Genomic DNA, 24,869 nt, shown 5'->3' on the forward strand with positions numbered 1-24,869 from the left:
TCGGTCTGGCTGCGGCCATGTTAATGGTGGTCGAAGAAAATAACCTTCGGAAAGGAGCGAATGAAACGATTCAACCCTATATAATCAACGTTCCCATCCCTTGGCAGGGCTTTTTTTTACGGTGAGACACAACCACTCTTTCCCTCTGTTACGCACTCGAGTGTTCCCTCCGCGTATTCCCCAGAGAGCGAGAGAGGCCATTTTGTCGACCGCAAAAAATGAGGATCACGCCAACAGACAACCACCGGAACGAGGAAGGGGGACCCTGCTGCAGCCTGCCGTCTTTTCTGGACAGCTGCATCACACCAAAACAACCTTGAGGAGGTAGTGGTTTGCATCGCCAAGACAAGCTACAAACCAAAAACTTGATGACGAGCCTAGAAGAAGAAAATGAAAACAACACGGACACCAGCTCATGGAAGGCCGTTGCCGTTGGCCGTTGGAGACACGAGACATTATGCAATCGATACAGCGCAGTGAGCCACCACGATGGGATGGTGCTAACGTGGCACAGTTAAGTGGACTCCAAAGACCAAGGCGTGCGCGCGCTCTCGCACGGTTGTACACGTGTACAGAGGGAGGCTCAGAGCAACCGGTTAGAAGCCGCCGAAGACGGAGCGCCCGTGCGGTGAAAAAGGGTTTCTGTCTGGCGGGTGTTGTTTGGTGTTTCTCCCCCTCGGGGATGGTGATCGAACGTGAAGCCTCCTGCGATTGTCGCAAATCGCCAGGGGGACAAATCGCCAGGGGGAAAGTGGATATGGCCAGGGAAAAGGGTCTTCCTTGAGAGATTACTGACTGATGCCGGTCTGGAGCATTCCGTTTGACCGACTTCAAACTTTCTTTCTCTTTTGATGGAAGGATCTCCTTCGCCAGTGGTTAAAGGATTCTGGAAAGGAATTCCGATAAGGTAATCTTGGTCCGGGTGTTTCTGCGAGGCGTGCGAACCGAAAGCATTCGCCTGACGAACGAAGAACGTGTGCAAAAGTCGTGGTGATGCACGCGATCAGAAATTAGCACATAGTATGTAAAGTACTCTGCATCCCGGTGTGTGTGTGTGTTCCCGCGTGGGGGGTTACGATAGCGAAATGTCAGTAATTAGCGCTGCAGTTTGGCTAATTGCTCTGCTCGCACCCTTCTTAATCGTTGGCGAGTACACGAGAGCCTCCAGGGGGACTAGCAATGAGCGTCGTGAGTGCGGTTCGTGTGCGCGCCTGTGGGAGATCGACGAACGCTTGTGGGAGTTGAAGTTGAAGCTCTCGGGAGATTATTCCAGCACGTACAAAACGGTCCGCTTATCGGTTTGATTTGGCGTGTAGGCTCATGCACATGTGTAGCCGTGAAGTTGATCGTCACCTGAAACACTTTCCCGATATAAGCGACGACACATTGCTTATCGAGTTAACAACGGTGATCAGTAAAGTGTCTCTTTAGAGCAGTCTTTAGACGGATAATTGTAGCGTGCCATCCAGTTATTCAACGCTCTCGGATCTGGAGCCAGCGCCACGGTTGCGTAAGTGGGATCGCCACAGTCCCCGGCGTTTGTCACACATCCCAACACCACCGGATGTAGGTCAACCTAGTTTGCGATCCATTTCCCTTGGCTGGAGTGATGCACACACATCACACACACACACGCGAACAGTGTCGGTGAAGTGTTTTGTAACTGTAAAGCCATTGTTGAGCAAATAGACGCTGGAAAAGCTTCCTCCAGTCCCTCGCAGCAGCTATGATGCTGGTTCGATCGTACGTGAGCGATCATCTGCGCACGCTCTATAAGAGGTCAGCGTGGCCGGAGGAAACTCTTTCACCGAACGGTGGCGACGACGATCGCGTAGAATGTAGCTTTCACAGCTGATCACCTTTCGGTGGCCAGGCGCCTCTTTCTTTTACGCTCAGACGCGAGCTAACGTAATGCAGTCACATTTCAGGTTCGCGAGCCAGCAGACGACCGTTCCACGGTAGCATTATTATCTCGCACCCAATTTCCGTCACGTTTGACTCTGGTGGCTTCGCGATCGCGACCTCCTCCACAACAACAATCATCCATTACGATTGAAAGGAATTGTTTCCGAAATGGGCATCCATGGGTTCTGCTCGGTGGAAGCGATGGCAGGGTGGGAAGGCGGGGATGGAGGGCGACTGGTCCCATCGACCTAGCGTATGGCCGATTGTTAAAACCGGAATGGCAGCGCTGTACCCGAACGGGTGATGGAAGCAGCAAAAAAAAAAAAAGCAAGAGCGAAATAATTGCCTGACCTCATTGCGGACAAACATTTTCGGGAATGTTGCTACTGCTTGCTGGCCTCCTCCGGTGGCCGGAAAGCATATTGAGGTGGTGGACTGGTTGGTGGAAATGGGTCACTTCCGAGAGGCGCGGTGTACGTACCGATCGAAATGAATTTGCGGAAGGTAAAAGGTTCGACCCACCGGACTAGTGGATGACGTCTAGCGCCACGCGGAGGACACGCTTGTGAACTTTAAAGCGAATTCGAAAAACTTTGAAGAATTATAGCTATTTTTTGAAGAAATTCCGAACCAGGCTGACGTCAAGCGGATGCTGCTTAAGGAGACGGTGGATGGGAAGGGCATCAATATGCCTAATGCACGCCATTTGATATTCCACGAATCATGTAAGATGCGCATTATTCATACCCGCATAGCAAGGGAGCGCGCGGACATATTGGATAGCCGGACTTCCCCATCGCTTCGTTCATCGTTCACACACGATTCTACATTCTTAAAAACGAGTTTCTCGTGTAGAAACGTCACTTCGTTATCTACCAGTACGTCACCCCGAGCGCATGGATTTAAGGCTGACCTCATGGACCCCAGAGAATTCCTCGCGCATATCAGCCTCATCGGAGCCTCAGAACGATGTTCTACCGCTTTCCAACTCCGGCGTGTACATCTGTTGTCACTTAACGGACCCAAGGTTATCGCTGGGCAAGTTCAAACCAATACCTGACTATCCCATTGCCAAGCGGGAAGCGAAAAACGCTGCGGGATACGTTTGGCAGGACTTGATTCCTGGTTCCTGCTGGATGTAAAATCCGGTCCGGTTGCCGGAGTATGTTGCAGTTGTAGTAGCTACCGTGATCGGGAGATTGCGGCATTCGAAACGCTTGCACAACAGGCAGCACCTCTTCGAACTAATCTACGTCCCTGTGGGAATATCTATTGGTGAATGATTAAAACCTGTACCTTGTCATACGGATATCGCGTACAAGCGGTACAACAACACATTCACCAGTAAGATAAGAGACCCGGACAAGAAATATTTCAAAGAAATGCAGCTTACAAGAGTGGTTCGCCGCAGCGTGAACTCATCACGCCCCGCAACTGCAAGAAGGCGGATCCTTCGTTGACGTCTCCAGCGACACCCTGTGGTGATGTACTGATTCCCTTCCTATGTAATTTCTTGAACAAAAAATGTGAAAGAAGAATCGGCCCAAACCCTCGATCGAGCCACTTTCCGCATCGTCTAACGTCTAGCGAAAACTGAAGCCTGTGATGCTCGGCGATCGGCGGCGATCAGTGATCCGAGCGGGTCGAAAAATATTCATCATTATGTAAGCTCACACCCCATTAAATGGCACTTTTTTGTCGGTCGAAGCAGCGGTAATCGGACAGTCCCACCGGCAGGAAATGAGAGACTTTGGTTTTTTGGTGAAGGTCCGCGCTATCGAGCCGTGTGGCGTCACCTTCCTGTTGTGTTCGGTCGCAATACCTGCTCGGTGTCGGTCGATAAGCCCTGCGTTTTGGTGAAGTTTCTCTGGTCGAATTTTTGAATGAAATTGTGACTGTGTCACCGCCGGAGACCTTGTACGATCTTCATCGGCGATAGTGCGCCTTAGTGAAGATTGTTTACTGACGGTGGATCCTCTCACTTTGAGCGAGTGCACGAAGCGATCGGAGAGATAGTGATAGTAGTCCAGTTCGTTTCAAGCATGATCATGATGCCATGGCGGCACGACACAAAAGTACCTTGGACATTTCTACCTTTGGTATTAATGAAAGTGTGCCAATAAGGAGTCGGTGTGCGCCTGATGCCTTTTTAAACGGAGACATAAAATGTCCACTTAAGCAGGAACTAATCGCTTACATTGTTAAGTGACTGTCGCTCTGTCTCCCGGGAAGTTTAAGATGCCGTTCTTATCGGTTTGCTGTAAAAATAGACAACCTGCTCCTTTGTGGGTCATAAGCATCACAAAGAAGAGACAAAATACACCCCAACCGGGTTGTCTGGCTGTCTCCATCTACAGATAAGCTTAATTTCGTCTCAGATCCGCTTTCCACGAAGAACATATCACTCGATCGAGAATTTCCCGCGAGTCAAACCCCGAGCCCTTTTTCTATGGCTTTGCGTCTCCCAAGGTAAACGACACCAAAAGCCCAGACGGCTGGCCGAGGGTTTCTCCTTCGCGCCCGGTGGCTAAGAACGTGACCAAGCAAGTCAGTCTCTGCTAGACGTCTCTTACAACTACCACCGTTACCTGCCAGCCAGCCAGCCAGCCAGACAGCCCTACCATGCAGCCCTATATAACGGTGATTTCAAGCTCACCGCGTGTCTTGGAGCCCATCGAAAGGGTCGAACACCTTTTTCCTCCCGGAGCCGGCGAACGCACGATGGAGAAAGAGAAATAGAAATTATTAATAATTTCTAATCTTAAGCCTTCCCTCTTGCTGTCCTCACAAGGCAAGTCCTCTATGTGAGCTCTTTGATCGAGGAAAGCTGGGATAGAATTTGCATTCTTCAAACGCGTTTGCATAATTCTGTTCCAACATTAGAACGGCCCTAGAATGGGCGCGATGGGTTTCGCGGTTCACGCAAACTAATGGCGATAAATTACTGTGCATAAATCCTGTCTCGATCGCAAAAATCGCAGCCCCTCTCGGACAAGATAATCATCGGCTTGGGAACCCGAAAATAGAGACACTTGTTCTATAGGGGGCGCTAGCATAAAAAAACACTTCTTTATTACGTCCGCCCCAAAAAAGAAGTTCTAAACCTAAAAGCCAAACAAAAAGAAAACCTTCCGCTAACGGGAAAAGACTATTTTCGATGAAGTTCTCAGATCTTCATGATGAGATCGAGCTAAACGAGCTGCTCTGAAGAAGGGGGCAACAAAAACGAAGCCGAACTTCTTCCGGAAACTTTAATAACCTCATCTGCTCAGTGTGGCGTTTTTTGTCTTGTTAAAGTATGATAAGCGGTCCAGCGATCCCGGATTTCTTCATCCAGGAGATGCCAGCGATCCCCGGGATGATCACACACACACAAAAACTCAAACTTTGCTAGATTAATGAGCCGATCGCCGATAAAAAAACTATGAAGTCTCTGGGAGGTGCACAATCTGTCACGGTTCGATAGACGATCGAACGTGATACACCTGTGGCTGTGGTCACGGGAGGTTTTGGGGAGACAAAAAGAAAACCAACCAAGGCCCAAGAAATTCTAACGGCTCCGAGTGACGGCTTATTGCGGAATTTCGCCACAACTCTCCGAAAATTCTTCACCCGTGTTGCCGGATACTGCCGGCGGGTGTGTTACTGGAGAAAGATTATGATCGGTTCTTTTGCTTCCCACCGTCATCGATTCCCACCTGCTTGATTGTGTGGTTTTTTTCTCTGCTGCTCATTTACCGATTCTATTCTCACATTGATGACATATTTATAGAGATAGTTTGGGGGGTAGGTGCCCATTTGAGCGCTCATAATGAAGTGAGATTCGCGATCGAACATGGGCGAAGAATGTAAATGACCGATCGTTTGTCTTTATCATTAGCAGTGTCATCTTTGTTCTGCACCAACTACGAAAAGGCGAAGATAATAGCGATAATAAAAAATGGGCTTAAAGAGGTTTAAATTCTCGTTATTATTGTGCTGTTTCGGGAATAGAAGCTAGTTTATGAGACTTTCACTATATTCCGAGAAGAAAAAGGAGACATTTTATAAGAAAAAACGCCCCTGAGATGAGAAGGTAGAATTAATCGCTCACACCGATTGATGTGTGATTTTATTTTAAAACAATTACACGCTAACCTTTTCAATTGCGAGACACAACACGCCAACGGGTGACATTTATAGCTGAGGAGATGCTTATGGTTTAATTAAGCCGCTGTTAGCAGCGTCTGTCACCGTGACGGTGCCTGGTATGATTGGCCATAAACGTAAGGGGAGGCTCTCCTATACTAAAGGGTGTGGTGCGTGTGTGTGTGTGTGTGTGTGTGTTTGTTTTCTTGGATTCCATTAACGACCTTCGCCGAACTCGAAGCCGTCGAAGGTCGGCCAGAAGGGAGGGTTTCATGTGGCGTTATGCAACCTCTCCCCGACAGGAAGGAACAATAAAGCAGTTAATAGCGCGGTTTACAGCGACACAGCAATTGTGTATGTAATGTTTATATGTGATGATCTGTGTATTAACGGTTTATTTGGGGGAAACAGTAACAGAAACAAAGTGTAAGGGAAGAAAATGTAAAATCAAGACATTGGTTAAGTTCATCAACATTTGTACAAAAGTGAGATAAAAGAGAAGAAAAATATTGCAAAAAAAGAGAACAGCAGTGGATAAAATAATTAAATTTAGAAGTTAGTCAATGTAATTAATTGTTATACAGAACTATATAAAACATAAAACAGGACAACAGCATGCAAAAACTACATTAAATTGAGAAGTAGTAAAATTTGACATTTTTCATACAAAACATAGAGAAACATATAAAAAAATTACACACTTAAGAGAGCTTTTTTTAAGGAAAAACAAAAGAAAAGGTATTGCAAGTAGGAAATAAATTTAAAAAAATATGCTAAATATATCTATAAAAAAAAACAAATGACATGATAACAAAAGTAGAGAAAATAATAGAGATGATGAAAAGGAATATTTAAAAAATATTAAATTGTTTTTATATTAATTTAAATAACAAATTAGTAAAAATCGCTTAAAATTGTAAAATTAAAATATACCCCTGAAACTAAACAAGTTTTTGTAGCGAGTCTGATTGTGTTGCAATATTGCTGCACCACCCGAAAGCGTGCATATGAGCAATACAGCAACCGCAACGTGTAGGCTGTTCATTATCAACGGCCAATTAGCATTTTTTGCCGATGAAGCAACAGCGCAACAACCCACACCGTTGGCATAGAGGTAGAGTTTCGTGTTAAGTTTTTGGTGAACCTTTTCTTGTAATTTACCCCGAAAAAACTATTTTGGATTGTTTTGACTCACCCAAAAAAACAAAAAAAAAAGTGTATAAATGGCGTAAGCCTGAAAGCTTCACGTTATCACGTCCCACCGACTAATCAAACATCCGCCAGCAGTACATAACAGTACACGCCCTGCTGGTACCTGCCAGCAACCCAATGGGAAAAAACAGGGTACGAACAAACCACCAACGACCTTGAGCGAACGCTTGCTGCACAGAGCCGTCGTCGTCGTGACTGGGGAAAAGAAATTTGTGTTTTTCGCCCTCCTCGCGCACACAACATAATTGGCTCGATGGCTTGTCGTGAGCCCGGACAAGATGCACCCCGACGGACTGGGGAGAATGTTTCCCCGGTGGGATCCACGCAACCAAAGAACGGTACCCTCACCACGATCACGGTGTGGTTTGTGGAGGGCTTTTTTAAAGAAAAGATTGCGCGTAACGCAACGCACCGCGGTACGATCGGCCTTGCAACTAGCGACGACTCCGATGCCATAACCGTAATCACAGATCAGTCGGGGGGGGGGGGGGGGGGAGGAGGGGAGGATGGAGAAGAGAAGGGTTGCTTGGGATGAAGATGCACGGGAAACGATCATCATTAGGGGAGCGAAATCCCCGAGCCCGGAGAATCGTTTGCTGTTAAAGCCAGCCTGTTTCTCTGGCCGTGTTTTTTGTAATTATCGAATTTGGAAAATTAAGAGTTCATGTCCGCGTACAAAAATTGAGAGGAAGCGAGATGGAGGGGAAGGAGGGAAGCGAGAAGCGCGAAATATTATAATTGAAGCGCATTCCCTTCCACCGTGCACGCATCTTCTGTGATGTCTGGTGAGATTGCACGAACCTGGCCTCGCACACACGGAACAGGCCGCCGTACGGGATCTTGTGGCAAGAAGAAGCAAAAGCAAACGATTGCATACCATCTCGTCTTGCGTGGGGGGTGCATTGACCCGAAAAACAGGCCAAGAAAAGGGTTATCGCTTCTCTTTCTTCAGACGAGCAGACGAGCTTAGCCGGCGTATGCAAGTATATTTCACCATCGTTTTGAGAGTTCTAAGTGTGATGTTTAAGAATTTTACTAACTGAAATTTCATCAAAAAATCCTCAACAGCCCAGTGAAAAAATTAAAACAAACGTCCTCTGCTTTAAAAATATCGTTCCGCATATCGGCCTCCTTAAATTAGTCCTTCCTCGTTGCCATGACATTCTAGGCAAAATGTCGAATGTTTCGTCTAATGAATTAAACGATGCACTGCTGCTACCTCAAACTAATAGGGTGGCTTCTTCGTTCTACGATCGCCCAATTAATTTACAGACAGTTCAGACGAGTCCGAGTTAACCTTTTACACCAAAACTACAAACGACAAACCATAAACAATCGAGTGGATTTAGGCTGGGCTGAGGAGGAAGATGAACAGATTTTAGCATTTTATCACAATAAAACAGTTTTCTGCTGGCTGTTCTGGATTGGATCTTCCCGGGCGAATGGACGGATCTTCACCCATTTAGCACTGATTATTATTGTTTGTTGGTGTCAGATCTCGGGTCTGGTTGGCATTTTAATGACGATAAAATGTACACAGGTTATCTACGAAAACATGGCCTTTTTGGGGAGAGCGAAATGCAGCGCCTAATGGGTTTGACTTTTCTCGCTGGAAAAATCTTGCTTCCCTCGAAAAATGAAACGAATGATAGGTAATTGTGTAGCTAGTTCTGTTTTCAAATGAGGGTTTTGTGCTAGTGGTAATGGGAGGCTTTTTTTTGGGGTCGTAACAACATTCTTTTTCTCCGGGAATGTTCAACATTAGGCTTTTTTTTCGCTCTTTCTCCATTAGAACCTAACGAAGCCGAAATGATGTTCGTTGATGTTCCGGTTTTGTAGCAGTTTTCCCATCGCGAAAAAAAAGTGAGAATTGAACAGCAAAAATTGCAGTAAGAAGAGAGGGCCAAAAACAGACACTTAATTTACAACCAATTTAGCTATTACAGCAGCACAACAGCAAACTCTGTGTCCCCCGCACGGTGGCAGTAGTCGGCAGTTCTAGCAATCACCTAGAGAAAATGCCAACAAAAAGGAAAATGATCAATCTCAAACGGTGCCGCGTATGAAACTTCCCAAGTGCGAAGCCAACTTCAGTTCCGGCCACTAGTTTTTTTGCTTGTCTCTTTTTTTCTCTCGCTCTTTTTGCCCGCCCTGGAATGGCGACTGCAGATTCCCGCGGGATAGCTATAAAAATGAAAACCGTCTCAACCTTGAAACAATTCGGTCCGGTGGTCGTGGTGGTCAAAAATCTGGGCAAGATGGAAGCCACCGTCGAGCAACTCTTTTCACCATCATTTTTTTTTTTTTTTGCGCAACCGTTTCGCGAGATCACCGATCCGACCGGTGAGGGATTCATATTCGGGAGAAAAGTGTGGCGTGGTGGTTCATTGCACTTCTGTCTCGGCAAACGCGCGTGTCGATCGGTGGAGGATTTTTGTTCTCGAAAACGTTCGTCGCCGCTGGCCGCGTTGATGTCTCTCGTTTTGCACGCGAGAGTGCGAAAGAGAAAGAGAGCGAGCGAGCGTGAACGTGCCGATTGAGAGCGATTAATGCTGTTGTCAGCCGTTTTTTTTTTTTGGTGGGGGCCGTAAGGAAGAAAAGGAAAAGTGTTGCTTCTTGGTGGGCAGGATCCAAGATTTAAGTCAATATTTCCCTACCGAATTATTCATGAAAGCTCGCTGCTGTCTTGGCCTGCTCTTAACATAGTGTAAGGAACAAGAACGAAACGTCGTCGTGCGCCCACAAGTAGCGAACTACGATCATGCCATTCGGGGCACAGTTTTTGCATGGGCTAGAAGTAGAAGTAGTAGCAGCAGAGCAGTGGCAAGCGGTAGAATTGCGTTAAGCTCAACAACTATCGACGTCATTATGGCTGTATCATTATCGCCAGCCACTTGATTGACAAGCGAACTGCTCCGCGGGGCGATAATGCCTGCCATCGGTTCAGTGAGGGGGCGAAGGAGGTATTGGGTGGGTGGGAGGGAGCGAGTGGGGAGGGGAGGTGTAACCCACGGCACTAGATAATAAATAACGCCGGATGCCGGATTGATTTGAATGATTGGACGAAATGCAAAATCTCGTCAAGCTTCTTTGCCTTTTGCAGAACGAAGAATAGTAGTAAAACAACACAACAACATATAAGAGCTTTTTACCAGCGTTGTTAATACAGGGATGTTTTTCACCGGACCAGCTTAAATAGATCTCGTTGTTTGCATGATCGTGGCCGTGATAACTCGAGATGTGAAACGTTTTAAGGCTTCAAATTGAGCACACAAAAAAATGGCAAGAGTTTAACAAAGTCGTTTCGAGATGTGTATCAAACAAATTGACTTCCATCAGCAAATTGACTTTTATGGCGGGCCTTCATGACGATCAGCATCCGAGAGCAGTACGTTCTCGCATAAGAGGTTTAGGCATGATAAAGGACCATTAATAATGTCCACCGATCATTAGCGAACCATACACAACGTACGATCGAATTATATGCTCGAACGATCACCACACGATCATTCTTTAAGATCACCCGATCGACGACGACGATGATGATGATGACTGGTAAAAATAGGTTTTCTACTGCAACCGATGGCCAGTTGTGTGACATTGCATTTGCATCGCGATGCAGTCATGTCAAGGTGGAATGGATTGATCATCCTATAACGGGGCGTAATCAAGCCAGAGCCTTTTTGCATAAAAAATGCTTTATTTCACATCACGGCACACTCTTGCACTGTGGTGTAATTTCACCAGGGAAGTTCATGGAAATTTAAAAGGAAGCAATGCAATCCCCACTCACCAGATGCTCCTGTTTTTCCCCGGCACACAATCTGCAGCAGGATTTTTGGGTGTTTCTTTTTATCCGCAACACTTCCAGCACGCGATCGCTCTTACATGGACCGGGTGTGTTTGGGCGATCACGATATCAATTTCCTATTTCTTGCAAGAACTTGTACGGGGCACTCTCTTCGTTACAAAATATTATTTTATATTTAAGGTAGCTAAATCACTCACACTAACACACTCGATAAGCGTAATTCGCACACACTTTATTGGTAGTTTACTTCTACACGTTATTTTTTCTTGCTTTTCGAAGATCGTTATCGGTTATGTAGCAGATGCGATGAGAGATTTCCTCCAACACACTGATGCGTGTTTTTTTCTGTTACTTCTATTCTCACATACACCCACAGAACCAAGTGCACAATTCTTTCTCCGCGTACTTTATTTCCCTTATTGCATCACTATTTTATTTTTCTTTTTTCTTGCCAAGTATCAGCAGGAAGAAAGCCCAATAGCGGCGTTTGGTGGCGAGCGATCGCCGATCGATTTTACCGAAGATAATCCGTACACTTCAAGTTTCTACACTGATTTGTATTTCTCTGTCTGCCGTCGCGTAGCGGACCACGGCACCAAATACACACCCGACACCGTTGAAAGTTGGGATTTTTTTAACTTCCACCACGGTGTTGGGTGTTTAACGAGAGCGTGATGTGTGGTGAGTGCTCGGCTCGGCGCTAAATGTGTGAGGGAGAAAGCAGCATGGTTCGAACGTGGTGTCTCTTGTACGCGCGATGTGTTTTGTCATTGCTTCTCGCTCTGGCAACCGCAGGAGGGTATATTTGCAAAAACACCTGAAAGAAGAAGTGAGTGCTCCCAAAGAACAAAATCGGTGGAACTCACTGCCCGTGTGGCTTGTTCCCCGCTGACAAAGAGCGGATCACTGTGTGGGCTTAACAAGATCTTAATTAAAAAAGATTAATTTAAAATGCTAAGCACTTTGTTTATTTGTAATTGGTTTAAAAAATCTTTTAAATTTGAAGCGTTCCCTGCTGTTTGAAGAAACGTTGATTTAAGCTAAAAGTCTGATTAGCCAAAACTGCTACGATTGTAGTGCCAAAAAAGGAGAACAAGAAGAAGTAGCAGTGCCATAAAAAATGAGAAAATGCTAGCCAGCCGATTTTGTTGCAGCAAATAAAATCTAGATAGATTTTGATATTAGACCTGGTGCGTGAGAAGGCCTGACTGTTCCTAATATATCAAAGTTCTGCTTCGAACAATTTGTTGCACCAGGTTCTGTCCTCTACATGAGTGCTCGTCATAAAATGACCAATTTTGATTTGGAATGGCTGGTGGTAAAAAATGTTGTAATAATTATAATAATTATTTAAAAAAATCTTTTCGAATTCGCTGCTGTTTCAGCACATGGAAGGCATGTAGCGCCATCTACATTCCCATTTTGTTCATTGGGAATCACTTCCATTGACACCTGGCAAGCGTCGCTTTGTTTACAGCAACAGCTGTCACTTTTAAACCCGCTTGGAGGGAAACAGTCTGTTGGCATCGGTTTTCATCCCCCGCGCGCGGTAATTGACCTCGTTAGGAAGTGTAATTTAGCTCTATATAAACTCGAATATTATAATCACACATCATGGATCCGAACGATGCCTCCCTAACCTGTGCCGTGAACGTAGAATGGAACGATCCGCATGGCACTACGTTGCGGAAGTTTGCCCACAAGCAAACCACGCTAAGGCTATCCCGGAACACGCTGAAAGAGATGTTCCTCGAGCTGTCGGCAGAAAAGCACAGTACGATACGATTTAAGCTGCGGAGTGTCCAGGTGCACTCGAAGTTTATGGCCGAGGGTAAGGCGAGCATCAAGTTCAACGATGAAAAGTGTACGCTGTTCCTGTCCAACGCACCGCCCGGGCTGTTGATTCAGTTTCTGAAAATTGTCTTTGTGAAGCTCACAAATGGTGGCAGAGCGGGTGCCGGAAAGAAGGAGGAACCTTTTAACAAAACGGAACTGCTGAAGAAATCTCGAGCGCATGTACTGGCAGGGAAGTCGCTGAACCACTTTGATGAGATCAGTCCCGTGACGACGAGTGAACTAAATCGCGCTCGGAAGTTGGCCCTGGGGAAGGGCTCCATAACGACACCGTCTCCGTCCCAGAAACGAAAACGACCTTCGGATGATCCGTCCAGCGAACGCCCGAGACCGAAGAAACTTCTGTCCGATCAGCCAATGGAGGAAGCAGCCTTGATCGATGGAGTGCAATTGAACGAGGAGCAGAAGCGTGTCCTGTCCGCCTGTCAATCTGGCCAGAGCATATTCTTTACCGGGTCCGCTGGAACGGGGAAAAGTTTTCTGCTGCGAAAGATCATTGCGACCCTGCCTCCGGACGGTACGATTGCGACTGCTTCGACGGGAGTGGCCGCCTGTTTGATCGGTGGAACTACGTTGCATTCGTTTGCCGGAATTGGAACGGGGGAAGCGACACTACAGAATTGCTACGACAAGGCATCCCGTGCGAATACGGCCCAAGCGTGGCGTAAGTGTAAAAGACTGATTATTGATGAAATATCGATGATAGAAGCGGATTTCTTTGAAGTAAGTGGTTGCAGCCTAACGTAAAACGATAGTTTACATTAATTATTGTCTTTTAATTGTAGAAAATTGAAGCTGTTGCACGATACGTTCGGAAAAACGACAAACCTTTCGGTGGCATTCAGCTAATCCTTTGCGGTGACTTCTTCCAACTGCCCCCCGTCGGTCGCCTGCCAGACCGTTCCCGACCCGGCCAATATTCCCAGGACGCGTACCAAGATGACGATTTGGGTCGGGTTCGGTTTTGCTTCGAATCGAAAGTATGGCAGAAATGCATCCAGGCATCGTACGAGCTAACGGTCGTACATCGGCAGCGTGACCAGGAGTTCATTAGCATCCTGAACAGCATCCGCATTGGCCGTGTGACGGACGATATTAGCGAACGGCTGCGTAAAACCGCTGCTCAACGTATCGAAACCGAAGGAATTCTTGCCACCCAGCTCTGTTCCCACACGAGCGAGGTGGAAGCAATCAATCAGGCCAAACTCGAAGCCCTTCGATCCGAGCCCATAACGTTCGAGGCGAAGGACAGCGATCCGTACAGCGTCAAGCAGATCGATATGATGCTGCAGGCACCGGCCAAACTAACGCTCAAGATCGGTGCACAGGTAATGCTGCTGAAGAACTACAACATTTCCGAAGGTCTAGTCAATGGCGCACGTGGTGTAATAGTGAACTTTGTGCAAGGTATGCCACTGGTAAAGTTTAAACATCGAGAGCTTCTAATTCGTCACGAAAAGTGGGCCGTTAAGACGGGCACGGGATTGGTTTTAACCCGCATACAGCTTCCCCTAAAGCTAGCCTGGGCATTCTCCATTCACAAATCACAAGGCCTAACTCTGGACTGCGTAGAACTATCCCTCTCGAAAGTGTTCGAGGCGGGCCAGGCATACGTGGCGCTAAGCCGTGCCCAAAGCCTGGACAGTATCCGTGTGCTTGATTTCGACCTACGGCAGGTTTGGGCCAACACGAAGGTGCTCGAATTTTATCGCGATCTGCGGAAAAGAATCAACGCCACGAACAGCATGGAACCGGTGGCAGTTAAACGTAGTCTGAAGAAATCTTTGTCCGCGATGGGACTCTCGAAAGCGATCATGAGCAAACCGCTGGTGACGATTAAGTAAAGTAGCTACAAAGCAATCAATCCGTATCATGATGCATTTTCATCTAGACAATTCGTAGATAATTAGTATGGGCTTAATATTTGTGATGCGACATTCAACTACACAATATGTTCTAATAAAAAAAAATAAACCTCACTGATATATTTACCATTTAAATATGATCTTGGGTGATTTTTCTCAATTTACCGGTGTTTTACAAATTATTCTTTTTTCAATACTGTACACGATTGGAAAACTATTGATGAATAGTTACGCTATGGGCTAGTTTTTCAAGTATGTTTCTAAAAAATAATTGAATTCTGATAATTAAATTTCAAAACATGGTATTTACTCCCCGACACAAGGTTAAATATTCCAAAATTCATATTTCGCCTTTTTTAACCGTTCTTTTGAATTTTCTTCGCTGTGCGTATTGTGCTTGCTTGAAAAATAAATGCATTGCATTATTTTCTCCCGACAATTGCTTTTTCGCCTCGCGGTTTTCTCTCGCCCAGTTTTCTCTTCTCTCTATTCACAGACGCCTTTGGTAAAGCATTTTGTTCTCGCTTACTCACGCTTCCACCCATAGCGTGCGAAAGAGATGGCTTGCGACCGTTTGCGAATTCAGCGGCGCGACGCGCCAGCCAACAGATCGGGAATAATAGCGAAACCGTCAGCGCGCTGCCCGTGTGTGACTGCGTGCGTGCGTGTGTGTAAAGTACGCAAGAGAGCTGGCGAGCTGTGCGTGCGGTGTGTGTCGGTCGCGCATGTACACATACCACAGTCAGTCGGTTGTTGTTCGGGGTGTCGAGTGTATGTGCTTGGGCTAGCTGCTGGCCGTGCCGTGTGTGTGGTTTTTCCTCCCGTTCATCGTGGGCCTCGCGCGTTTCCCCCGAAAATTGGACAGCCCCCCACCCCCACAGAAGGCACACGGTGTTTTGCGCAAAGAGCGGTGTGTCCCGTGTGTCTGTAATCGGGTGAGGCTGGCGGTGCATCCGATACCGAAAAAGGGATAAATGTGAAGCCGAACGAAGAAGGCAAACATAGCAAAGTGTGGTTGGAAATTCGGAATTTCGGAACCAGAAGAAGGCGAGCAAACAAGGTAGGCACCATCGGTTGGCCAAAGCCGATTTCACACCTGCCGGAGGGAAGTTCTGCATCGGGTTGCGAAAGGAAAATTCTGGTGAAGAAAAATGCGTCTGTGGAACTGCGGAAAAATCGCGATGATGTTGGGGCGGTTGCTCTCGTGGGGGAAAAGGGAAAGGTTCTAGAAGAAGCTGTGGCGTGAACTGTCGTGTGATACAGAAAATTCAAATCCACGCTAGCGGTGTGCAAACTGGCCCCAAACAGCAGTGGGTGCATATTTTCGTACAATGTGTAAAATCGATGAAAAACACAACAAGGTGAAAAATCTGCTTCAGAACAAAACACTGCAAATGTGAGGCCGAAAAACAGGGCACACACATGCATGCAAACACCCAACCTCTAGTAGGCCGGGTGGCAAGGTACGAAACGAATGTTGCTGCCGCCGCTGTCTGTCTGCCTACTTTGGGAGGAAAAATCATCTCGAAGTGAGGAAGAAAACCACCAACCCGACAGCATCGTTTTTCCACCGTGCCGTGCCGTGCTGCTGGCGGCTGCTGCTGCTGCTTTTCGGTGGTTTTTTCTGTGTGCGCGCGGTCTCGGGAACCAGTGTTACTTGTTTTTTCCTCTCTTTTTCGGTGGTGTACAGCAAAGCAAGCAGCAAATTTGCGTTTTTCTGCGTGGCACGCGGTGCAAAAGGAAAAGGGGGAAAAAGCGGCTAAATCTCCCCGTGCCAGCAGCAGCAGCAGCAGCAGGAAACGGACGTGGACGATTTTTGTTTGTCGCGCGTCCGTCGTTTGGTTTTGGAAAAGCTTCGTGGTCGTCGTCGCCGCCGCCGCCGCCGATTTTGGCAGAGGGGTTGCGTGCGATGATAAATCGTCGGGAGGGATGAATGAAGGGACGTAGTAGTGTAACAAAGTAAGCAGGGAGGAAACCAGCACAAGAAGCAGAAGAAGCGGCGACGGTATCGGTCACACACTCTACCCGATCCGGGGGTTGCATTCGCAGCGCAAAAAAAACGTCGGTCAAAGCGATCTTCCTCACCGTAAAGCACCCGAAAAATTCAACTGGCCGAGGTGTGAAAATGGTGGGATGTGTGCGCGGGGTGTTCGCGGGTGTGAGAGACGACAGGTTGCGACTGTGTCTAGCGATGCGCGTGTGTGTGTGCGTATGTGTGCATTGTTGATGGGGGAGCGCGAAGTAGTAACGCGCCCCGTGTGTCCCGTGCGAGTGTAGGCGAAACGGAAAAACGGTCGCGCGAATGGCTGTGGCAAGTTAACAAAACGTCAAAAGCGAGCGCATGCGTTGAAAAGAGATAGAGCGAGACAGAGCAGCGAAAGCGAGTGAGCGACGACGGGGTCAGACAGTCAGACAGACTGATTCCGAGCAACCCACCACCCAACTACCCCTTGTTCTCCTCCCCGGCCCTCCTCCGTTGTCTGTCGGGTGCAACCCTCTGTCGGAAAGAAGGGTTGAAGCGGCAGACAGCAGCTTCAGTGCTGCAGCGACGCGACGACGTCGACACGAGGGTGACGGCGACTCCGGGGGATGAGAGCGTGTGTATGTGTGTGCGATTATAATAAAAGTCGAGTTGCGTAAGTGCTGAGACACGGCTGGTCGGTCGGTCGGTGTAGGATGGAAGATGTGAGAGAGAAGCGGGCCGGATTGCGGTGAAAACGAGCACAATTGCGCACGCGGTGCCTGGTGCGCCACCATTGTTGTGTATGTGTGTTGTGTGTTTGTGGAGCAAGCGGGGACACAGGATGGGGCATGTAGTGTGACGTTTGGTTGTTGTTTCCCTTTTTTTTTTGCATTCCTACACCGACAGACGGGTCAGAGTGTGGACTGGCCGACTAAGGCGCAGGCATACACGAAAGATCGCTCTTATCAATCTGTTTAATGCGCTCGGCTGTGTACGTGTGAGTGTTTCGGAAGGGAGACACTGATTAAGCCGACCCTACAACACTACAGCGGAACATCGCGGTGTTGTTTGGGATTTGTGCAATGTTGTTGATATGACACCATCCCCTGCAAAGCGGTACCCGCCATTTTGCAAAACTTGCCAGGGGTTGCTGGATGCTTTTGATGACAGATGACGCAAGCACAGCATCAGACAGTGGGAACTACTAAATTCACTTCCGTTTTGTGCATTGTAGGCATTGTTGTTAGTGTAAGTGTTCTGCCTCTTTGGCTTTACAACCTTAAACGATCTTCGTCTGGCACATCACTAGCTTCCTTGGCTTAGTTTATCCAGTGAGACGGTCAGGATGGGATTTGATATCCGGTCCTGCCTTAAGAAGACTATACCATCATATCTGGGCTAGACTACTAGATAAAGAAAAGAAACCCAAGAGAACATCGATTATCGTGTCTGTAATGACAAATGCCGGCTTTTCGCTGCGAAACAACGGTTCGTACAGGACCGCGTGGTGTCGGAATCAGTGTCTGTTAGTTTGTTCACTGTCTCGCTTATATGCACTCGTCCTTATCTTCGCGAACAAATACTAACAGACTGTGTCGTGGTAGGCCATGCGAAAATGCAAAGTTCAAAAATAAACGTCAAATCCGCCGGGTCGTCCACGAAGAAAAGTCGATAAAGTTGGGCATGACATCGTTTGCCGATTCTCCTGACTAACGGCAGGACCGCAGGACGGAATGAAACGCACCATACCTTCATCCACAAAACAACTTCCCAAGAAAGCATATTAGCATAGCATGCAATCCGGACGCGAGCGCATAATGTTATTTTGTTGTCTTGTTTTCCATTTTTCTGTTGCAGGCGGCTACAGAACGCATGACGGTGTATGTGTGTGAGTTAGCGAAGTTGTGCGGTCACAAATAAGGCACCTCCGACGGAGTGAAGAAGGTTGGTGGTGGTTGGCGCCCCTGAGATGGATACGAGAGTTGAAAACGAATGAAAAAAAGGCCCCGGTCCCCGGGATACGACGCGCCACAGTGAAGAAGTAGTGATCAGCAAAGCATATACAGCCATTTCGGTGCTTGTGTGCGAGAACGTGTGTGCTTTTGTGTGACGAGTAACAACAAAAAGTGAGGTGGAAGAAAAGGAAATGAGAAAAGATGGCTCGCCAAAATAATTCTACGCGCAGCAGCAGCGTCATCATCAGCCGCGATGCTGTACGATCGAGCTGATCGCGCGACGACGACGATGCCGATGAGGATGAGAATAAGATGAAAGCCCCAAACGCAGCAACAGCAACCACAACAACAGTACGGTCGTGAGAGAAGATGATGGCGCAGAAGCAAATCAGTCAGTGAGCACTAGCAAGCAAGCGAGCAAGCAATGAGCAAAGCCAAAGCGACCCCGCTCGACCCAGCGTGAAAGGCGGCGTGGAGCGTGGAAAACCTCAAATCACTATAGGAAGTGAGCAAGAGAAGAAGCAAGCGTGCGTGCATGTGAGAAAGAGAGAGAGAGAGAGAGAGTGAGTGAGAAAGGGTGTGCAAAGAAACGGGGAGGGTGGTGTGTGGATCCGAAGGGTTGTGCGTGCATTGTGAGTGTTTTTCTTCTCCACGCTCGTGTTTGTGTGCGTGCAGGGGGGTCTATGTTTTGTGTCTGAGTGCACCGAGGAGGCAAGTGCGTTCGCCGCCAAGTGCAAAGTGAGAAAAAGGGAAAGGAAAAATAGGAAAAAAAGGATGCGAAAAGGAAAATTTGATCGCGCATAAAACGAGAGGATAGCGCAAAAGAAGAAAAAGAAGGAGCAGAAGGGAAGTAGTAGATTCGATCGTAGTGTGAGTATCTCAGTAGTGAGATCGGAATAGTGAGAGCCGCAGCTTCCATCACAACAACGTGAGTCGAAAGTGAATCGCAGTGAAGCGCGGGTTTTCACCATTTGTTTGTATTGTTGGTGTGTGTGTGTGCGTACGTGCGTTTAGAGGAGGAAATTGGCGCACATTGGTGTGCGAGTTGAGTGCGCCGGTGCGTAAGCGCATGTTGTGCAGTTGCGTTTGGTAGTGCGTGTGTGTGTGTGTGTGTGCGTTAGTGTTTAGCAAACATGACGGAATACGTGCCACCACATCTCATCTCGGTGCTGAAGACGTACCAGGACAAAGCGCCCCGGAGTCTGCACGGCCCGGGCCTGTCGCTGGTGCATCCGAGCAAGGCGAGCAGCTCGACGATCGTTGTTGGACGGGCGGACACGCCAGACCTGCATGGTTCTGGCGCTTCACAGCATCTGCCGCTACACCATCAACACAGTTCACAGCACGGTGGAGATCATGGAGCTTCGCGCGGGAGCAGTGACGAAGATGTCCAGCCATCAGCGAGACAGCAGACGCCGATGGGTCCACCGGTCCCAGGCGTACCGATCATGACAACACCCGACCCAGACTGCGGTATCGTGCAGATGACCGTACTGGAAGGTAAACGCATCGGGTGCTTTCTGCTCGGGGGCGAAACCCGACTCTGTCTGCCGCAGATCTTCAACAACATCCTGATGGACTTTAGCGTGGAGCAGATCAATCGCAGCATTCAGGAGCTAATGATCTACCTGTACAACTGCACCGATCAGCAGCTGCAGGAGTTCAAGCGCGCCAACATCATCCCCGACACGGCCAAGACCTGTGGGCTGATAACGCGCACCAACGCCGAGAGACTGTGCAGCTCACTGCTCCACCAAGCGCACGAGCTGCGACCCCGGCTGAAGGGTGGCGGTGGTGTGCTGAACGGATCCTTCCGCGTGTACCATCGATGCTTTGGGAAGGGCGAAGGTCTGTTTCTGCCCGAGCTGTACAGCTTCGAGGAACCGACCTGCATCGAGTGTGCCGAGTGTCGCGGTCTGTTCTCACCGCAAAAGTTCGTGTGCCACCAGCATGAGCCGCAGGAGATCCGCACCTGCCACTGGGGATTCAACTCGAGCAACTGGCGCTCGTACATCCACGTGGTGGAGAGTGAAAAGAATCGGGACGAGCATGCGCAGGTGCTGGATAAAATCTGGCAAAAGGAGCGCGAGATCGAGGAGCTGGAATGTGGACGGGTCTTCATGTTTGCGAGACGAAAGGTAAGCGGACCGGTGGCTTCCTGTACCGTCCTATCAGAGACGTTTCCCATTATCAGACGCCATTCAAAATGCCTCTTCTTTACTGCCAAGCGACTGGTCGCAGCAGTATTCTTATCGTTTGGCTCCGGAGGTGATCGTTTTACTACCGTTTACACGTTTACGTTGCGAGAGGATTAAATGGGTTTACTACTGGTGGGTTTTTTTTTGCGGGACACACACTTTTTTCGCACAAAGCGACGCACTGTAGAATTTGAGATAAGCGCATGTCACTGCTAGTAGCCGTCTGCGCCTTGTCTGGGTTGGCGTTGATTGCATGAGCCTATGACGCAAATGGAACGCACATTGCTGCTCTGTTGTCGGTGGTCGGTTGTCAGTTATCACCCCCTTGCTGCTTCTGGCGCGCAGGATGATGGTGATGGAAGTGTGCTGGTGGTACCCTTTTGTTTGTTTGATTTATTGCTAGAAAGCAGGTGATTGCTAATGGAAAACGGAAATAATAAATTACAACAGCACGCCAGGAGGAATTTTGGGGGTCAGTTTTTGCCCCTATTTCGAGGGTGTGTTTATTGTGAAGAATTTGCCACTTTTGTTGGAGCTTAAAATTCTGGACTTTGGTCATGAAGATAAGTTAATCAGAATATCTGTGTGACTGCATAGCCTCTATTGCCCATAAATCTTTGTCCTGTGTATGGGAGAGCTGGTGGTCTAAGGTCCAAGTCCGATCGAGATTTGAACTCTGACTGGATTGCGTCATTGACCTGATCCTTCCAGTCTAAGATGCAGAGGAATCCAATTTAAGTCTTATAGCCTCTTTGCGTCCTAAAGCTCCATATCAAAAATATTCTGAATATGAGTCGTTTTTGGACATGCTGTAAATTCTACAATAGAACTGTTGTGCCCTAGATCCTCCGCATAGAGACATCATTTCTTTTCAGGCAGCATCAGAATCGAACCACGAGCCAGAACTAAGTGTTAACATCAACATCCAAAACTCTGCCCCGAAGCATTGTGACAACCTTAGCCTCGCTATTCGATCTTAAGCAGCACTTTACCAACAAGCACTCGGCAGACAGCACAACTCAGTGAGCAGAAAGCGAAAAAACAACACACACACTTTATTCGATTGTTGCTGACACGTTGCGAGATGCTTGACAAACAATCACTTCCTTCTTGCTTTCCCGGGCTGACACGGGGCAGAGAACATGGAGAGCACTTTGCATTTGTATATAGGTTCCTGTCGCTGGTGCAGAAGAACGTATTTCCTGTGCGACATGCTCTATGCGCTGTGGGGACGATCGCTATAAATTATTTGTCAGCGAGAGAGAGAGTTTTTCGTTTTCCTAACGCAACTTGTAATGTTGGTTCCACTTTTGAAGTCAAAATTTCTGTCAATCCTTTCTCGGTGTGTTTGTATAAACTTTGATGCTAGCGAGCGAGTGAGTGAGTTTTTATTGCGGTTTGACGAAGGGTTGTTGGATTTTTGTTTTTGTACTTTACTGTACATGCCAAGCGTTGTTCCGATGTTTATGTTCTGATGCGTGGACGAGTGTTATGTCGCTTGTGTGATGCCTTATGTTTGCAATGTGTTGTGCGTTTGTTCTGCTTCTCGCTATGGGTGATGTCAGCCACTTGCGTCAAGTGGTGCGTGTTGCGGCGCGGAAAACGACGCCTCGGTAAATCAAGAGCGAAAAATTGGATCATTCGTCGGCGTCTAGTGTGCGAGCGTGTTGAAGGGAGATATTTTTGTGTCGTAAACAATCGAATTGAATCAATGTTCTTTGTTGCTCAAATTTGGTTAGCTCTTCGATAACTTCAGGGAATTCTACTCTAAGTTGAACTCTAGCGATGTGCTCTAATGGTAGGATCTTTCATCTAACGTTAACCAATAGTGAAGATAGTCAATGCTCAGGTTGTTGTACCATTAAACTCCAAGAAGCGAAGGCAGCATACAACCCACCTCGTCGAGTTGCAACCTCTGTGCCAGCATGATTGTGAGTGTTGTTGACCATTTTCTCTTCGCCGCTACAACGCAAACCTTTTTTTTCACGGCCACATCTTTTCAGGCTGACCAAACGGGGCTTTGGGAACGAGGGAGCAGAGTTGGGCGAGATAGAGGAACAGGGGAATGTTTGTGAATCTGGCGTAAGACGTTGTGCTCCACTGGTATCGACACCGCGCGCACGATGAAACAATATGCATACGTACGTACGTTCCTGGGCTGCCTGCCACGCCGGTCGTGGTGTGGTGCGAAGAGAAAACTGCGAAAACCTCGTCCACTGGGTGGGATTGGGGGTAGTTCGTTCACTCTCGTGACGCTGTTTTGCAACGCTGGTGTTGGTGGCGGTCTGTCTTTCCCGCTGTTACACACGCAACACGCGCATCGTCCATTTTCGGGTCGGGGTCGGCGGAGGGTTTATCAAACTTTTCTGGCTGCCAACGTGGCTCAGTTGGCCATTTCGGCGATTAGATGTTCGCGTCAGCAGGTGTACGATGTTATTGATTAATGTTGGCCCAAGTCCAATTTGTTACTTTCTCTCCCGATTTCGCGAACCGCGGCGATAAGATATGGCGTCGAAAGGATTCTTCACCATCGATCATTAAGGGCGGTGTTGATTATTTTATTGTTTTAAAAAACCTTCAAAAAGCATTTCGATTGTTTCGACGAAGAAGCTTGGCATGTTTGGAAATCCTGTGGTTTGATTAAGTAATCTGAACCCCTAACCTTTGCATAGATTTAAAACTGGGTGAAATGGTTGAAGATAGCCCAAAAGCGAACTTTAAACCTAGCTCATCTTCGTTTACGATTTTACGCTCATCTTTGTGTCTTTCACGTTCCAAGGCCCCAAGGTCTAAGTCTGGAACCACTGAGCATGTGTGATGTAACTTTGTAGAGAAAGCTTAATCTGTGAGATAATCCGTACAAGGTGACATCGATTAAGAGAAAGAAGGGTGTTTTACAGTCAAATTAAGTATATCTAGTTCCTAGTTAAAAATAGAGGTTGCTATTAAAGAAATCGTGTCGAGTGTTTTCTAGGTCACGAGCTTTAGACTGCTTAGGCTATTGTTACATACAATAATATCTCCAGTCAAGTTAAAATGATCTTAATAATAAAAAAAGTCTTGTCCTTTACCTTAACGATCTCAGCCGCTCAAACTAAGTTCGTAACTCTCGCTTTAACCCCAATCGTAGCGGCCAATTCCTTTTTTATTCGTTCATTCACTTCGAACATTGAGGAATATGAACCTGTCTCGTCTAATCTTTGGCAATCGGTATTAACCTAGTGCGCCGTCGAAAAATGTTTGACCTTCGGTATGAATTTTGGCGCGTTATGGCGTTCACAGAAGAGATTGGAAGAGGCAGGGGCATGATGGTAGCAGGTCGGACGAACGGAGGTCTGATTGCCATTAGAAAGGGGGGTCTCGTTTTTATTCGGCGTGGTTCAGAAATGGGAGCCAGAGCAAAGTTTTGCCTTTCTTTGCACGGCTTTTGGTTTTTTAGTTGCCAAAAGTAGTCACGGATGGTAGGGGTAGATTGGTGGAGATTAGGGGTGGTAATGTTGTTGTTTTTGGCCATGCACACCCCTTTCTGTGTATGAGTGTGTGTGTGTTTAAATAGAAAATATCTACCATCAATATTTGTTTGACTAAGTGAGAGAGCGAGAGAGAACTTGTACTTGCTGAGAGAGCGATTAAATCACCCTGGTCTGGTGGAATCGAACATCCGGCGTGGTCTGGTCTTTAAAATTAGGAAACAAATCTTTGTAAAAAAAAACTTTTGGCCAAAAAAGAGTTAACATTTTGATTCAAGAAGTGACCCTGAAATTCCTTCCAATAAGCAAGATTTATCTGTTTCCCGTAGTTTGAAAACAGCATCTTGTTGATGATTCGCGATGTGAGACTTGTTGTCTTCGCATACGAAATTTTTGCCAGACTCGTTTCGTATTCTAATGCCCGTTGTAGCTTCGAATTCTCGTTCGTATAAATATTGATGGGGTTGTAATCTGGAATAAATTCTTATGTTGGATGGAGCGATACATT

General features: G+C 47.3%; 3 protein-coding genes across 6 annotated transcripts in view; 2 read left to right on the top strand and 1 right to left on the bottom strand.

The window, feature by feature from the left end:
* The window catches only part of LOC118513918, a 67,809-nt gene extending 56,109 nt beyond the window's left edge, over positions 1-11,700 (bottom strand). For both annotated transcript variants that reach the window (XM_036060280.1, XM_036060279.1), the window contains exon 1: positions 11,039-11,700. The gene's annotated coding sequence lies outside the window, so the exon portion shown is untranslated. The remainder of the gene's footprint in view (positions 1-11,038) is intronic.
* An 836-nt stretch (positions 11,701-12,536) lies between these two features.
* Positions 12,537-14,915, top strand: LOC118513927 (ATP-dependent DNA helicase PIF1). The gene is made up of 2 exons (XM_036060295.1): positions 12,537-13,633; positions 13,696-14,915. The coding sequence occupies exons 1-2, from the start codon at positions 12,671-12,673 to the stop codon at positions 14,752-14,754; spliced, it is 2,022 nt and encodes a 673-aa protein (XP_035916188.1). The 5' UTR covers positions 12,537-12,670; the 3' UTR covers positions 14,755-14,915.
* Positions 14,916-15,387: 472 nt separating this feature from the next.
* Positions 15,388-24,869, top strand: part of LOC118513915 — a 116,880-nt gene continuing 107,398 nt past the window's right edge. The window contains exons 1-2 of one of the 3 annotated variants that reach the window (XM_036060265.1): positions 15,388-15,835; positions 18,596-20,831. In XM_036060265.1, coding sequence (XP_035916158.1) covers positions 19,827-20,831 — 1,005 coding nt within the window. In that variant the 5' untranslated portion in view covers positions 15,388-15,835; positions 18,596-19,826. Of the gene's footprint in view, positions 15,836-17,196; positions 17,377-17,424; positions 17,539-18,595; positions 20,832-24,869 lie in introns of those variants that run through there. The other 2 variants (XM_036060267.1, XM_036060266.1) reach the window with 2 other exon arrangements.

The sequence above is a fragment of the Anopheles stephensi genome, chromosome 3, assembly GCF_013141755.1.
Source record: "Anopheles stephensi strain Indian chromosome 3, UCI_ANSTEP_V1.0, whole genome shotgun sequence".
NCBI lineage: Eukaryota > Metazoa > Arthropoda > Insecta > Diptera > Culicidae > Anopheles > Anopheles stephensi.